Raw genomic sequence first — 18,360 nt, 5'->3', positions numbered from 1 at the left:
GTTAAAAGGGCACAAACAGAAGGAGAGAGTAATATATCTGTAAAGGTGAACTATATTTGTTAAGTCTATTTTGGCACAGCCAACCAGGATTCACCTTGAATTTGAGAGACAATGGCTCTGAAACCAGGATAAGCCCCTGCTTCATTGGTCACCAGTGTGACTAGCATAACATTTCGGGATGAGATGAAGGATAAGGGATCGCTGGGAGAATAGTAGCCACACTTCCTGTTTGAAAGAGAGAAACAGAAATAAATATAATACAAGACAAAGCTACGTGACGTAACATGATGTGACGTGACGCAACATGATGTAACGTGACGCAATGTGACGTAACATGACGCTACGTAGTGTAACATAACGCGACGTAACGTAACATGACACGACGTAACGTAACATGACACGACGTAACGCAACATAGAGCGACGTAACGCAAAATGACGCGTCGTAACGCAAAATGACGCGAAGTAATGCAACATGTCGCGACGCAACGTGACGTACCGTAACATGACGTGACGTTCCGTAACACAAAGTACCGTAACATGACGTGACGTAATGTAACGATGCCATATGATGCTACAGAGACTTATAAAGATGGAGGAGAGACTAGTGGTTGCCGTTTCAGGTTATCCAGAGCGATATGACTTCACAAATCTTGAATATCACAATATCATTAAATATTACAAGTGAGTGCATGGGCAAACAACCGTATAAATCCCAAAAGAAATTTTTAAATGAACTAACCATGTTGGACATTAATTGCATGTGTGAAATTTGTATACAGAAACCGTTTGGGGACACAACCAAGAGTATTTAAAACATTTTTTAAAAAGTGTCACGCGGAAAAAACGTTTATGTCCACTAAGAAGAATGGAGATGCCGCTTGTTGTCATGCTCGATTCGGATGGACAGAGTAAGGAAGGCTTTGAGGCATACTGTAAAACCATATTTGAATCAAAGAGGAGAACAAAAACCAGGGAAAAATCCACCGAAAGAGGTGCGTGGAAGAACCGTATATGTGATGTGATCTCTCTCTCTGAACGCACTGAGCAGCGCTAAACAGCACAAAAACAGTTAACCTACCAAAATAAACCACATACCATATATAATAAAGCTGTAGCAATGCATATTTGCCGCCAGTCCTGTAAAGTTTATTTGTTTATATATTTATTTATATCGAGAGCGGAGGGCGGATTTCCACATTTGAGAAATATAAATCACAATAACTTTTGATTTTTAATACCAACACTGAAAAATGTTATCTCCTTAGAATGGAGTAGCTTTTGTTGTGTATCTTCAAGTAAAATATAAACATATAATATAATGTTCACAATTCAAATGAAAATCTTATTACTCAAAATTTGAAAATATACTTATATGGTTCTTTGTCTCAAGGCCTCAATTATAACAATATCAACAGCAACCCTTGTGCACAATACGCAGGTGCTTCTTTCATTGTCTAGCAACATAAATAGCACAGCACACTTTTTTTCTTGTCAACAATCCGCTTGTTAAGTCTGACATCACACAAAGCATCTTCCGGATTCAAGTGCTCTATCAAAATAGTAATAATAAATGTTTACAAAGTGCTGTAATACTTTCGAAAATCACAATTGCAATATACAGGGTGATAAAAAAATATATAAAAAAAAACAACTTTGAAAATCTGTATTTAATCAAAGAAACATGATGGAACCTTGGGTAATTATTTAATGTGAAGAGTACTTAAAAGTTTTTTTTTTTTCAGTAGAAAACATAGATGTTCAATATGACCCCCTCCAGACACTCGAGTGACATTAACCCGAAAGTTGTGGTATTCTTTTTGAATCACCTTGTATACTGTATAACTTTGCCTCATATCAGATGGTCAAAAAGTGATAATATTAGTTTTTTTTTAATTGTTAAAATGTGATGCAGCAAGTCCAGAGACTGCTGTTTACGCCTTGATTTTATGATTTTTGTTTTTATAATTTTATTTTAAAAAAAATTATGTTTTTATGTTAGAGTGCATCCGGAAAGTATTCATAGCGCTTCACTTTTTCCACATTTTTTCATATTACAGCCTTATTCCAAAATGGATTAAATTAATTTATTTCCTCAAAATTCTACACACAATACTCCATAATGACAATGTAAAAAAAGAGACTTTGAAATTTGTGCAAATTTATAAAAAAAATAAATAAATCAATGTATATAAGTATTCACAGCTTTTGCCGTGAAGCTCTAAATTGAGCTCAGGTACATTGTGTTTCCACTGATCATTCTTGAGATGTTTCAGCAGCTTAATTGGAGTTCATCTGTGATAAATTCAGTTGATTGGACATGATTTGAAAAGGCATACAACTGAGGCAAACATATAATGTCCCAGGGTTGCCAGTGCATGTCAAAGCACTAACCAAGCATGAAGACAAAGGAATTGTCTGTAGTTCTCAGAGACAGGATTGTCTCGAGGCACAAGGCTGGGGAAGGTTACAGAAAAATTTCTGCTGCTCTGAAATTTCCAATGAGCACAGTGGCCTCCATCATCCATAAGTGGAAGATGTTTAACCACCAGGACTCATCCTAGAGCTGGCCGGCCATCTAAGCTGAGTGATCTGGGGAGAAGGGCCTTAGTCAGGGAGGTGATCAATAACCTGATGGTCACTCTGTTTGAGCTTCAGCGTTCTTCTGTGGAGAGAGGAGAACCTTACAGAAGGACAACCATCTGTGCAACAATTCACCAATTAGGCCTGTATGGTAGAGTGGCCAAACTGAAGCCACTCCCCACCTGGAATTTGCCAAAAGGCATCTGAAGGACTCTCAGACCATAAGAAACAAAATTCTCTGGTCTGATGAGACTAAAATTAAACTCTTTGGAGTGAATTCCAGGTGTTACGTTTAGAGAAAACCAGGCACCGCTTATAACCAGGCTAATACCATCCCTACAGTGAAGCATGGTGGTGGCAGCATCATGCTGTGGGGATGTTTTTCAGCAGCAGGAACTGGAAGACTAGGCAGGATAGAGGGAAAGATGAATGCAGCAATGTACAGAGACATCCTGAATGAAAACCTGCTTCAGAGCGCTCTTGATCTCAGACTGGGGCGACAGTTCATCTTCCAGCAGGACAATGATCTAAAGCACACTGCCAAAATATCAATGGAGTGGCTTCACAACAACTCGGTGAATGTCCTTGAGTGGCCCAGCCAGAGCTCAGACCTAAATCCAATTGAACATCTCTGAAGAGATCTGAAAATGGCTGTACATCGTCACTTCCCATCAAACCTGATAGAGCTTGAGAGGTACTACAAAGAGCAATGGGCAAAAATTCCCAAAGACAGGTGTGCCAAGCTTGTGCCATCATATTCAAATAGACTTGAGGCTGTAATTGTTGCCAAAGGTGCATCAACAAAGTATTGAGCAAAGGCTGTGAATACTGACGTACATGTGATTTTTCAGGTTTTTTTATCTTTGATAAATTTACAACAATTTCAAAAACTTTTTTTTCACAGTGTCATTATGGAGTATTGTGTGTAGAATTATAAATAAATAAATATATAAATAAATTATAAATAAATATATTAATTTAATCCATTTTGGAATAAGGCTGTAACATAAAAAATGTGGAAAAAGTGAAGCGCTATGAATACTTTCTGGATGCACTGTATGACTAAAATGGGGTCATTAATATTTTTTCGACTAAGTAGCGGCTAAAACAGTATTCCAAATGTCACGTCACAACAACAGCAAGCGAATAAAAGGTGGATCAAAACAGAACAAAAGTGCATTCGGTGTGATCGGCTCCTTACTCTGCCATGATGAATTTGTCCAGGGCGACCAGCGAGTCATACACTCTCAGGAAGTCATTAGAGCAGTTTTGTTCGAGGTTGAAGGCATCGAAGGTCAACTTGAGCACGTGGCCTGGGTCTCCACGAAGCTGCCATTGCACAAAGGCGTTTGGAGGATACGGGGAGTCAGGAAAGCCTGGTGATTTGATGATGTCATTGTCAGTGCCCCTGGCGTGCTGGTAGTATCTTGTACTTGCTAGACATACAGAAAACAAAAGGTTATTCTTACACATTTCCTATTAGAAACACAGAAAAATAAATGATCTTAAAGAAATAAGTCCTGTTCCAAAACCTACTGAACTTCTATGATGCAGACAACAAAAGCAGAATCATGCTGTCTAGTAATGTTTCGTGTAAGAGACACAAAACATCACTTACATATTCTGATAATCCTATGCTTCTTAAAGATAAGAAGCAACATAGGAGGTGTCTTCGACAGAGTTTGTAAAGGTCAAGGGCGATTTACTCAGGCTGGTCAGTTTAATGCTTACAGTAAAAGAGGACATGGCTCAACTGAAACTCCTTACAAATTACTGCAATCGAAGAACATAGGAAGTTTGGGTGACTTATCAGGAGAGGAGGATGTTCTTCACTGATTAGGAGCCATGGCCCTGGATCAGAAGACCTTGGACGACCTGTCCAAGTGCTGATCGACAAATGCTTTGCTATACTTAATTGTGCTTCCTGACACATATATCCTATGATTGTAGAGATTTATTATCATACAACATGTGTACAACCCTAGTTCATGAAGAAGGATTTATTACTTTGCTTTGAGGAACAAAGGGATTTCTTTTTTCTGTTAACCATGACCATGACTATAGGTGAGAGAAGGAAGGTAAATTGACCGGTAAATCAAGGACCGATACATCGACCACATTATGAGCTTTGGGTCATGACAAAGGACAAGATCTCAGATACAAGCGGCCGAAATGAGTTTCCTCCACAGGGTGGCAGGGCGCACCCTTCTAGATAGAGTGAGGAGCTCTGTCACCCAGGAGGAGCTCGGAGTAGAGCCGCTACTCCTCCACATCGAGAGAAGTCAGCTGAGGTGACTCAGGCATCTGTTTCGGCTGTCTCCTGGACGCCTACCTAGGGAGGTGTTCCAGGCATGTCCCACCTTTGCCTCTCGGCTGGCCTGGGAACGCCTCGGGATCCCTCAGGAGGAGCTGGAGGAAGTGTCTGAGGAGAGGGAGGTTTGGGGTTCTCTCCTAAGACTGCTACCCCCGCGACCCGGCCCCGGAAAAGCAGTTGAAAATGAATGAATGACTGAACATTTAATGTTGTTTAGCAGAGTCATTTTATTACAATGGTTTGGTCAACGTTGGTAGAAACAGTTCTGGATTTTTTTTTTTTATCTAACTACAAAGGCAAACACCTGTGCCCATGGGTATGAATACTGTATAAAAGGCTGAAGCAGACTTCATTTTGGAGTTCATTCACCAAAATAAAAAGTTTCACTCTTTGTCAAAGCACACCTCTGATACTGTAAATGGACATCTATGAAGGCAGTTCACTAGGTTTTGGAATAGAAAGTTCATGAGATATGAGAAATGGTCCAACTTACATCTGGCTTTTGAGATCAAACGTTTGTCCAGAGCTGTTAATGAAAGATTGAAACAGTTATAATGAATCTGTCAGGGTGAAGACAGGCATCTGTGATGACGGAAAAAGTTGTGGTTGGACCTACACAAATGCTTTCTTAAACTATTAATTAAATGTGTTTTCTGTCACTGTTTGTTTAGCCTGCATTAAAGCATTCAGTGTAAAGCTGCACAATCAAACATTAAAAAATAAAATAAAATAATCGAAATCTCAATTCAAACCCGAGTAACATGAACAATAAATGATGATAATGGTTTGCTTATGTTTATTAATCCTTCTAATAAGCACTGCATTCAAATCTGCATTTGATCGAGAGAGATTCAGTTTTCACACTTTTTCAGTTCATTACAAACAATTAAAAAACACAGAAGAACTAGGAGAACAGTTTGTAGTTCAGATATAAACACTGATGTTTATGGTAAAGATTAAAATCACTGTGTAATGGAACTTGACGCTGGTGAATGTTTGACGCTGGTGAAAGCAATTACATTGTGTAACCAATGGGTGGCTATAAACAACCATCAAAACTACGTCACTGAATAGGTTGTCAAAAATGATGCACCTATAATGAATCATGAAGTTTTATGTGTGAATTGTTGGATCATTAATTGAAAATAAATGTGATGTGTTGTACAAGATGTTAGATTTTTTTATTAAGCATTATAGTAGCAAAGACCATTTTTCGTATTGAATTAAAAATAAATTATTTTCAGCAGGGTTTTGCAGTATTATTTTTGTAATAATGGAAAGCAAATGACATTTGTCTCTCCCCTGTTTTGCTGATCCGAAAAAATGGTCTGATTCGTGACTCAAAAACCGTATTGTGATCAGAACCGTGAGATTTGTGATCCATTACACCACTAGTTACATATTCTGCCTATTTATACATAAACTATGTATTTTAAATGTAATAAATGGTATTACACTAATATGACTTTTAAGGAAATCACAGTTGTACTATTTATAAATTTGCAAGCATAGAATTACAAAAACTAAAACTAAATTTACATTTCTAGACACGCTTTGGTGAGATTCATCCATCTATCCAAACTAAGCAGTGATTGAAAATACTATTAATCTACATTACCTGAAGACACAACCGAATCCAGGACCAGGGATCCTTGTTTTGATCCTGAAAGTTTGCGTGCCCTACCCGAGCTGTACTTCTCACTTAAGCTGCTCACAGCCTGATCCACTGCTGCTTCGTGTGCTGCTGGAACTACAAACTCGGACTCGTAGTAAGCTATTACACTGCCCTCACTGCAGAGAGATGGACACAAGCAGCATTCAAGAGTCTGAGCAAGAACCATGAGGAAATAAATCCTATTGACATTGATATCAAAGTTTATAAATGCTTGAATTTCAGACACTGAAAATCTACAGACAAATATAAACCTTTGTTAAAAATGCTTCTATTATATTACTAATAAGTTTCCTACTTCTGTTTTGAAGGTCTTCTACAATTACTCACCATCCTAAAGCTAAAAAAACCTGTTGCTTCGGTTTATTTCTTAAAGGCCATATACTTTACCCATTTTTCAAGATTTAGGATAAGTCTTTTGTATCTCCAGAACGTGTCTGTAAAGTTTCAGCTTAAAACTCCCATCAGATTATTTATTATACCTTTCAGAATATTGGAATTTTCTGCACTGAACACAATGTAGCTGCTTTTGTTGCCTGTGCCTTTAATGCTATTTTCTGAGTCAGAGTGTGCCTCAATCTTCACCTTGGCTGCATCAGATAAACAGCACAGTGACAGACAAAGCAAAGCGTAACATTTGTGAGAAATACTACAGCAAGAACTTACAATAAAATCTGACTTTGCTCAGACAGAAGTTGTCACTTAACAGAAATAATGTACAGTGTAGAATATAAAGTCATGCTGCAGTGGAAAAAGAATTAATACTGTGCATGACTCCCATGAGTTTGGAGGACTGCATCCATACATCTCTGCAATGACTCTAATAACTTATTAATAAAGTCATCTGGAATGGCAAAGAAAGCGTTCTTGCAGGACTCCAGAGTTTATCAAGATTATTTGGATTCATCTTCAATGCCTCCTCCATCTTACCCCAGGCATGCTCAATAATGTTTATGTTTGGTGACTGGGCTGGCCAATCTTGGAGCACCTTTACCATCGTTTCAGGAACTTTGATATAGAGGTTGAAGTATGAGAAGGAGCGCTATCTTGCTGAAGAATTTGCCCTCTCCTGTGGTTTGTAATGTAATGGGCAGCACAAATGTCTTGTTTCCTCAGGCTGTTGATGTTGCCATCCACTCTGCAGATCTCTCGCACGCCCCATACTGAATGTAACCCCAAACCATGATTTTTCCTTAACCAAACTTGACAGATTTTTGTGAGAATCTTGGGTCCATTTGTGTTCCAATAGGTCTTCTGCAGTGTTAATGATGATTGGGATACAGTTCAACAGATGATTCATCTGAAAAATCTACTTTCTGCCACTTTTCCAAATGATCAACTAGAAGTCAAGTTATTATTTGTTGCTCTTACAACTTTACAACAAGACTTTTGTCAGGTAGTGTAAAGTGCGACCCATTTTTAATTTTTTTCACTATTACTTTCTTTTTCATTTTCTATTCAAACATTGACATGAAGTGTAAAACAACTGAAATGTTTCAGTTTAGTTCAAATAAATTCATATACACCAATTAGGAGAAGGTGCATGACCAAAAAGAAAGCAAAAAAAGTGAGCAATCACAACAGACGTACCTGAAGGCTTGAACTTTGGAAGTGACGTAATATTTCGACAGCTGTGAAGATTCTGAGTACATCAATTTCAGCTAAATATAAAAGAGAAGACGTTTTTAAAAATCATAAAATATTTTCTGTCATCCTCGCAATGTGAAAATAAAGCAGTTTTACTTTGATTCTTACCTGAGCACTGACTTTATCTGCCAAGTTCTGAAACTCTTGACTTTGCGGGTTTTCATAAGCGTCCACAAAAGCTTCATTTGTTATCCTAAATGAGCCGGTGTAAATCTTCTGTAACTTCAAATCCTTCCGGACTGCAGAAAGCAATGATATATGAACACATGACCAACACTGTCACTGAGTATGTTTACATGGACACCAATAATTAAATTTTAACGCGATTAAGATGTGACGATGTCATAAATAAAATAAATAAATAAAATTGTGGTTGAGTTCAGCATTTCAGTAGGTACTTTTATTATGGATGACGTCTTTTCCTTGATAAGAGGGCTGAGAATGGCGTCATAGAGAAGAAAAGTAAGAGCGAGAACAGAAGAGAGACAAGGAGGTGATACAGGGCCTCTGGCAGTCATGGAAGACTCACACTGCGGTTTGTTGTTTTAACGAAGTTACAGTTTTCTCCGACGGTGTTCGTTGTTTTTGACTCCTAATTTAATTTTCAAAAATGATTGATGCGGGAAAAGATGAAAGAGTATTTTTGAGTGTTTTTTCTCAGTGATCACAACTTGTGGGTCTATGTATGAACAATAGTTTAACAGGCCTTTGTAAGGTTTCCTGCTTATATTGTTATTTTTTTGTTTAACTTATTTGACAGTGAGGTACTGTCGGGCACCCCAGCATTAGTAAGTGAGTAAAGGAAACGTTACAAAGACAATACTCTGAGTAAGAGTCTACCATGTAAACAGCTATTTTTGATTACCTTAATCCAACTAAAGTCATTATCAAACTAAACAGAAATCTAATTAAGACATGTGGAGTATGCTGATTTCCAATTTCCAATACCTCGGTTTGTCACGGGGGGCATGCATGAAATGTTCCTGAATGAAAGTGCCAAACTGCAGTTAAAGTCGACAAATTAAAAATGAAACTCCGAGGGAAATGTGGATAGCGAGGTGACGCAATGACGTTAATCAAATGAAGTGCTATAACATTTACATTTACATTTACATTTACATTTAGTCATTTAGCAGACGCTTTTATCCAAAGCGACTTACAAATGAGGACAAGGAAGCAATTTACACAACTATAAGAGCAGCAGTGAACAAGCGCTATAGACAAGTTTCAGGCGTGTAAAAGTCTAAGAAGCAAAACATTAGTAGAAATTTTTTTTTTTTTTTTTTTTTTTTTATAGAGAGAGAGAGAGAGAGAGAGAGAAAGAGGGCTCAGTTAGTGGAATAGCCAGAGAGGCAATTGCAGATTAGGAGGAAAAGTGGAGACTAAACAGTTGCGTTTTTAGTCGTTTCTTGAAGACAGCAAGTGACTCTGCTGTTCTGATGTAGTTAGGGAGTTCATTCCACCAACTGGGCAGATTGAATGTGAGAGTTCGGGAAAGTGATTTCTTCCCTCTTTGGGATGGAACAACGAGGCGACGTTCATTCACAGAACGCAAGTTTCTGGAGGGCACATATATCTGCAGAAGTGAGAGCAGATACGAAGGAGCACAGCTAGAGGTCACTTTGTAAGCAAACATCAGAGCTTTGAATTTGATGCGGGCAGCAACTGGAAGCCAGTGCAAACGGGTGAGTAGCGGAGTGACATGTGCTCTTTTGGGTTCATCAAAGACCACTCGTGCTGCTGCGTTCTGAATGGGATCCATTTAAAATGGGATCATGAACGGAACGTTCAAAAAGCAATTCATGTAAATACCTTAATCATATTATTGTCATATTTATGGAGATAATAATATGCCAAAACAATCTGAATTTGAATTAGCTCCATACTTTTTCAGATTAAGGCAAAAAATTTGATTACTGATGCCCATGTAAACGTAGTCATTGAGGTTTTGCTGTACATGTCTGCAATTCTGACTTACAATGGAAATGCCAAACCACAAGCCCTATGATCAAAGCCAAAACGGCAGCCAGGATCACCAGACCAACAATGAATCCAATTCTCCCAGGGCCCTTTTTCTTCTCCATCTTTTTATGATCTGACGCCGGCAAAAATGTGACAGCTTGGTCCCAGTTTTCCTACAGAAAAAAAAGACTCTTTACTCATGTGTAAATTCTGATCTCTCTGAAATCGACCAGATAAAAGTCAGCTTGAAGAATGAAATAAAAAACGACTGCAGCACATTCTCAATGGAAAACTGATTCTGACTGAAAAACAAAAGAAAAAGAAAATGCAGAGTACATTTTTTGACAGAATAAGCACATATTATATAAGAGAGAACCCTCAAATCACTTCCCTATAGAGGCTTTGTTTTGCCATTTAAAAGGTTCCGGTATTGAGGTCTATAACCATAGGTTTACATTGATTGAAGGATTAAAAACACTCTGGCTTTCTCATAATTTACATTTCACATCACCTCATTTCTTGGGTTTTCATTCAATGATTCATTCCCTATGAAGATAAAACATTGGAATAGCTAAATGCTAACATCGTCTGAGCTGGACATTACTCAGTGGTACGTTTTTATTTAGTATGAGGAACATTATGTAGTATTTTAACAATGTAATTCCTCTACATCAGCATAACAAGTGCACAGTATGTCCATCAGGGTTTGAAATAAACAAAGCTTTTTGTCATAAATACCATACAACTGTAAGACAAAGACAGAAAACATGCCACTTCATGTGTGATCAAAGCATAACATAAGAAAAATGATTGAATTTAAAATTATTGAACACAAAATTATTTAAAGCGTCAATTTTTATGCTGTATCAGATTTCTTTTTACATCCATTTTGTTGCAGCACTGAGAATAACCAATCATAATGCATATTTTTGTTGAGCTTATAAAGCAAATGCCAAACAGACCCATTTAAAATAGTCACTAGTGAAAACACTGCTTTGAGTTGTTGAGAGCACAGGCACTCAGTGACAATTCTCTTCAATTCCCACATCATAAACAGAAAGTTTATACAATGCAAGAAATTCATGCCACAGCTTGAATATGATTATATATATATATATATATATATATATATATATATATATATATATATATATATATATATATATATATATATATATATTTTTTTTTTTTTTTTTTTTTTTTTTTTTTTTTTTGATGGAAGTCCTTAAACAGTTTCAGAATAAATGTTTTGTATGATACATGCTGCTTCACAACAATGTTGACAATACAAACCCACTGAAGTGTTAGAAAGCAATGCACTTTGATCTTAAAAACTTTCCAGACTGTTTACATTAGGGATCTCCAGATCCGATCACGTGACTGGAAATCAGGCCTGTTCACGTGGTTTTCAGACTCGATCGGAATCGGGCGTTACTTCCCGATCAGGACTTGAATATGTGTATTTAGCACATCTATTGTTATGCGGTGACACAGGGTTAGACTTCTTTCTTGACTTCACACTGAAACAGCAACGCGTGTGGCATGACATCAATCTGTTACAGAAAGGCTATTGATTAAATGCCAGTGTTGTGCAGAAATGCACCTCTGCCGCAAAATGCACCCCCTCATAGACTTTCATTAAAATTCTCAGTCTACATTTAAAACAAAAATCAGAGACCCTTAATTGATTAAAACGTAAAATTATAATTATTTTGATGGATAAAGGACAAGAAGTGAAACGCATTTTAAAACGCACTAGGTTTACAAATAAATGTAAAATAATAATATTGACAGTAGTGTAGCCTAAATTTAGGCACTTTGGTGGGTTTTAAACAGACATTTAGGCTGCATGGAGCACCTAAAATTGTTGTTACTATTTTAAACTAAACCATCTAACAATTTACTTATCGGTATCATCGGTATTGTGTTTAAAGTCAATCTATTTAATTTATTATTTATCCATCTGAGAACGGTTCCATTTATGAAACTCACTTCAGTCACTCTCATTCGTGTCCTAAATCTTTTATTAATTTTTTTTTTTTTTTATCAATTTCAGTTAATAAATGCACATATCAGAGGGGGTACATTTTACGGCAGGGGTGCGCCTCCTTAGAACACGGAAGCAGCTTGAAGCGGAAAGCGCGAGTATGTCTGTAGTCTGGAGGTATTATAAAGTTGATGACGATAACATTGCCATAGCAAACTGTGAGATAGGTAAACTTGGGATTGCCTGCCAGGTATTTTAAGTTGAGGTGCTATTTGTTTTATATTAGATTTACTGTTGCACTAAAGTCCAAAAGTGTAGAATTGATGTTATTTATTACTTGATTGTTCAAGCTACCTCACAGAAGTCTTCTGTTTGTTAACAGAGTTGTTGAACGCTAAAATAAAGTCAACAATCCAACATCTGGATCTGTTTCTTCGCTCTTCCTTATTCTTTTATTATTTTTTTATTTTAGAAGTATCGGATCGGGTTTTGGTATTTGGTAAATTAAATAACTCAGACTCGAGGGCAAAAAAAATTATAAATAAATAAAAAAATAAAAACTGATCGGGACATCCCTAGTTTACATAAATAAGCAGATACATTAGACTCGCTCACTGATTCATTCATAAGCTTTTTTTAAAAATTGAAAAAGGCATACTTTTTTTTTTTTTAAAGCCAACATGGAAATTAGGCCTGGGCGTTATGACCAAAGTTTTATCTCATGGTATGAGTTTTTCACGGTAACAATATTTTTCATAATATAAGTTTTTATAGTTATTTAAAATAATGTACAAAATGGTTTTATATGATAAATGAGCCTAAATATAAATAAAAGAACTTGATCATATTTGATTATTTGTTATTTATTTTTAACTATATGAATACAGTAAACAAAATATGACTTTAGACGAACAACAAATTCCACTGAATGTCACATTTCACAGTTTTATGCGGACAAACCTTCTTATTCTAAACATTTCTCAAGAAACAAACTAAAAGAAAATATATAAACAAGATAATGTAATCATGTTTAATAATGTAAAAACCTTCACTGTTTCAATTTACAGCGTCTTCGCTGAATAATGGCTTACATAACTGTTTAACTCTGTGAACTTAACCTTTAAACTCACTGTGGAACACTGACCTATAACTGTGTCTTTAACAACCACTGACTGTCTCAGTTATCACAGGCTGGAGTCACATGACATCATTCTTGACCTATATTCTCTTTCACTTGTATCAAAAAATGTGCCGTGACAGAAAGTCCCACTGACTGGATACAGGGAATCTTTTGCAACTCATTTTTACATTTGCTTTAAGGTCCCAAAGTGTCAACCAAGCCAAAAATGTGTTTGTGTGCGTCACTAGAATTATTATTCAGCTTTAAAAGTTTCATTTGTAAATGAATGAACTGCTTTGACATTCTATGACAGCATGCATGAAAACCAAACCATGAGTGGAATATCCCTGAGTCATATTCTCACTGAGAGTTTCTATGTGGAGGTGTCATTTCGTAGTAAAATCAAGTGTTGCAAGCGTGTCGTAACAGATCTGTGGAATGCGTACAGGTGAACACATCACACAAAATCACAACCCAGTGATGCTTATCATTCAACCCAAGATCAATTTAAACCATTAGTTTTTAACTTTAATCCTGTGTTACTATAACCTTGTCTTTCTTTTGTACTATAATTGAAGAGATGATGCCAACCATGAGGATTTCGAGGACAACACAAAGCCTTAAGCAATACAAACTACACAAACTCTTCTTAATTATTGTAACGATCACATCTCTTCATTGGAATTGTATTATACACACTGTAAAAAAAAAATAACGACAACAAGCCATAAAAACAAATATTTTTAAGTTGCTTTTTAAAAGTTTAATATAATATAATATAATATAATATAATATAATATAATATAATATAATATAATATAATATAATATAATATAATACAATATAATATAATATAATATTTTTAGTCTGTTTGATTGATGCAAGATGACTAGAAAAGTTTTAGATTTAGGCAGCAAAATAGTTTTTAAAGTGCACATAAACACCACATTTTTTAAAATGTACATATACATATACATATATATTAAGTTAACCTTAAGTTAACCTACAGTTATGCTATATATATATATATATATATATATATATATATATATATATATATATATATATATATATATATATATATATATATATATATATATATATATATATATATATAGCATAACTGTAGGTTAACTTAAGTGTGTACATATATACACTGTCAATCTTATACTCAACACCTTAACTCTCTCTGTTTTTGATTGTAATGTAATAACTTGCACCTTTTGTAAAGCTGCTTTGAAATGACAAGTTTGTGAAAAGTTCTAAACAAAAAACTTGAATTGAATTTGATTAAACTCACTCACTCACTTTAAGTAAAGTTACACAGTTATTTTACTGTGAGGTTAATATTTTAACAGTTCAAAACCTTTTTTAAACAAACACAATTAATAAAGCTTAAAGTCAAATCAAAGTCTATGTGCAGGGACATTAAGCCTTTTCATTTATATAAACCTTTATAAGAGACAGACCTCTTCACATCACCTCATATGACAGAAAGGTGGAATTAGCTTATTTCTAAAAACACCTGAATAACTTGTCACTTGGCTGATTTATGCTGACATAAATATCAGTAATAATTGATTATTATTATTATTTTATTATTATTATTACCCCCCCCCCCCCCAAAACCACACGACAACCTCAAAACATTATACAATTCTGAGTGTGCCTCACATAGGCGAGTAGGCTACACAAACCACCTGCAGAAAACACACTCTTTCATCTCTCTGTCATTTTAACCAACACTTGCATTAGTTTTGCACATTTTCACCAGACACCTTTTTGCAATCATTCCATTCTCAAAAAAAAAAAAAACATTGTGCATTTATGAAGTGTGCTTCACACAGGTAAGTGGGCTTGATGTACCACCTGTAGAAACACTCTTTTCTCAAAAAAACAAAAAACAAAACCAACTCCTCCCTCCTAACTAGCATTTAATTTTCAGAGCACACATGGTTTCTTTGTGTAATTAGCACTTTGTGTATATTTGTGTATTGCCTCTTTTTGTTGAATCACTGAATGCCTCCTAAATTGTACTGTAAGTCACTTAGGACTAAAGCGTCTGCTCAATGACTGAATGTAAAATGTACACTGTAGAACCCAACAGTCAACTTTATCAAATGAAATGAGTGGTTAACTCAATTTCCTGAAGTTAATTCTACTCACTTGAAAAGAGTTTTGTACTCAGTGTTGAAGGTAATGAGTTCATTAAATACCTCATTATTTCAACATAAATGGAGAAAGTTCACAGTACTCATTTTGATTAGTTTTATAACTCAAATGGTTTGCAGCAATCGGTTTCCTCAAAGGGTTTGAGTTGCCTTAACTTACTGGGTTTTACAGTACTCAGTTGGTTTGAGTTCTCTTCATTTATTGTGCTCAAATTGTTTTGTTTACTCAAATGGTTTAAGTTCACAATACTCATTAGGATTAGTTTATGAATTTAAATGGTTTGTTGCAATCGGTTTCCTCAAACAGTTTGAGTTACCTTAGCTTTTTGTTTTTATAGTGTAATAATATATGTATCAATAATACATGCATATGGCTATTTTAAGGTTCCAGAAAACAGTTCTGAACATTTTGTTATATCATTTTACATATTATGTAAACTTTTTTTTTGATTTTCTACAAGCCAAAAGTCAGCTAGCACAGTGAATAGCAACTGGTCTTGAATTATCTAATGAACATTTTTCATAATCTGTTTTATTTACAGCTTTGGTAATACTTGTATGGTTTTATGTCCTATTATACCCAGTAGTATACCCTACTGGCATCAACACTGACTGTTGAAAGACCCATATCAGTCACCATAAAATTAATAAAAATATTTCACCAAGAGTGACCTACTTTAAAGGGGACCTATTACGCAAAAATCACGTTTATAAGGGGGGTTAAACACAGCTGTCTGGCAAAAGTCTGTAAATATAACCAGCTTCTAATGATAAAAATTTATTAATTTAATTTTTTATAATCGCACTTCATAAAAACACTGCAGAAACACTTTGATTGACATTCTCCTTTTGTGCGTGTCATCAGAGGAAAGCCCCGCCCATTAGTGATGATCTCCTTCTCATTAGCATAGGACATTAGTCTTATTTTTAATCTTACACTATGCTGACACATAGGCATTTGCAGCTCCGCCCTCTTTTGAAAAGAGCACAATCTCATTTGAATTTAAAGCGACAGTCACCAAATGGCACAATTAGAATCAAAGCCTAAAAGGGGCAGTTTCAAAGAGTTATAAAACACTATTTGTGAGGTATTTTAAGCTGAAACTTCACATACACAGGGACATCAGACACTTATTTTACATCTTGTAAAATGGGTATAATATGTCCCCTTTAAGAAGACAGCTATCAATGATCATTACCAATAAACTGCCGTTATAGACTGGAAGCATTTCTTTTATCTTGTGACTGTCCATTGACACTCTTTCCTCAGAGACCGCAATGAAGCACAGCTAATCCAGTCAGCAGAAAGCCTTAAACTGAAACTTCTATTGACGATCAATAGAAAGGAAATCCCTCATACATGCTAACAGTCTGAGATGGACAGAAAACGAAAATGACTGACTGCTGAACATCTGTGCTTTACTTACTAAGGATGTGTTCATGCTTGGCAAGTTTTGGATCAAGTAGAATTGCTCTGCTAAATTAGTTTATTCAAGTAAGTGTTAAAGCTACCTTCATACCTTTGTCTGGACCAAATATGCAGATTGAGAATTGCAGATTTGACTACAATCAATCTCTGGCATGAATCAAATGAAATGTGAATTCAACATGGATGTTAGACATAGTACAATATGTCACAAGAAGATACACCCTAAATGAGAGAAAGCTCATGTTTATTCTTGTTATAATCACGATATTGATTATTAAAGATCACTACACAGGTCTGTCTCCTTGCAACAGATCTTTGTGTGTATATGTGAGTATGTGTGATATATTCCTGATGCTATTTTGACTATTTTAAGTTCTTCATGAGTTTTTAACTGATACAAATACCATATCCTGCACAAACGTTCAAGAGTGTCTAACCCAGCATACAGCAATGTTTTGGGATTTTCTGTAAAATCATATATATATATATATAAGGCTATATGCAATATGACGATACATAGAAGAACATTTAAAGTGAATCAAAACCATTCATCGAAGTTGTCTTCAAGCAATTGAACACCCATTCTTGTCCTTGTATAATTTTGAAAAGCTTTTTTGATCCACTTCAAATGTGTACTACTATATTTTGTATGGATTAAATAAAAAGCCTTTTCTTTCAGATTTTGCACTATCGTTTATCTTGTGGTGTCACAAAGTACATTGTTTACAGTAATACATTTTCATCATTTGGATGACAGCCTGGATGCAGGCGGAAATGTGAATAATAGCACGGTCAGAAAGTTGCAAGCTTAAAAGCTTGAAAGTACAATGTTTGCATTTTATGTTGCAATATTTTATGTTGGGCCTGTAATACATACTCTTTAAAAAGTGTTTTATGATCCATTAATAATTTTTTATATATCTATATATAAATTATATTTTATATATCTATCTATATCTACATTCTTAATCAAACATTTGCATAGATGTTCTGAGTGAGAAAAATAATCATATATGAATGAATACTTACTGGAGCATGTAAAAAGTCAGAAAGAAGTTATCTTTTCCATGTGGTTAATATCAACTGATCATGAAAGTCATCATGATATAAGTATATCAACATGTACTTATCAGGATATTTATCTATATATATAAAACTATTCAACAACAGTTCTGTCTGGTTCTCGAATCTGATTGGCTGATAGTTGTGTGATATTCTGCAACATTAGAACTCATACAGTCTCTTCACCCCTGTGTATTATTTCGTCCACTTAGAGTGACAGCAGATAAATTCAACTCACTATAGTTTGACAAATATTGCAGCTGTTAGACAACAACGTACTTTTGAGGCTTTTTCGGGCGAGAATGTAGCCGTTTAGATTGCAACTATGTTGTTTATTTATAAGGACCGTGCCTATTTTGAATATTTATCATTTCGAAGATTCAGCGCATTGGCATCCATCAGCCTGTCATTAAG

At 35.4% G+C, this 18,360-nt stretch overlaps 1 protein-coding gene across 4 annotated transcripts in view; it reads right to left on the bottom strand.

Moving 5' to 3' along the window:
- Positions 1-18,360, bottom strand: part of st14a (ST14 transmembrane serine protease matriptase a) — a 39,666-nt gene that overhangs the window by 18,664 nt on the left and 2,642 nt on the right. For all 4 annotated transcript variants that reach the window (XM_056478172.1, XM_056478171.1, XM_056478170.1 and 1 more), the window contains exons 3-9: positions 10,194-10,350; positions 8,324-8,454; positions 8,159-8,229; positions 6,515-6,687; positions 5,390-5,422; positions 3,784-4,018; positions 95-225 (exon numbers count right to left, since the gene is read on the bottom strand). In XM_056478172.1, the coding sequence (XP_056334147.1) occupies positions 95-225; positions 3,784-4,018; positions 5,390-5,422; positions 6,515-6,687; positions 8,159-8,229; positions 8,324-8,454; positions 10,194-10,350 (931 nt within the window). The remainder of the gene's footprint in view (positions 1-94; positions 226-3,783; positions 4,019-5,389; positions 5,423-6,514; positions 6,688-8,158; positions 8,230-8,323; positions 8,455-10,193; positions 10,351-18,360) is intronic.

Source organism: Danio aesculapii, chromosome 18 (genome assembly GCF_903798145.1).
Source record: "Danio aesculapii chromosome 18, fDanAes4.1, whole genome shotgun sequence".
NCBI classification, from domain to species: domain Eukaryota; kingdom Metazoa; phylum Chordata; class Actinopteri; order Cypriniformes; family Danionidae; genus Danio; species Danio aesculapii.
The sequence above is the reverse complement of the archived record's forward strand: the minus strand, read 5'-3'. Positions and strand labels throughout refer to the sequence as shown.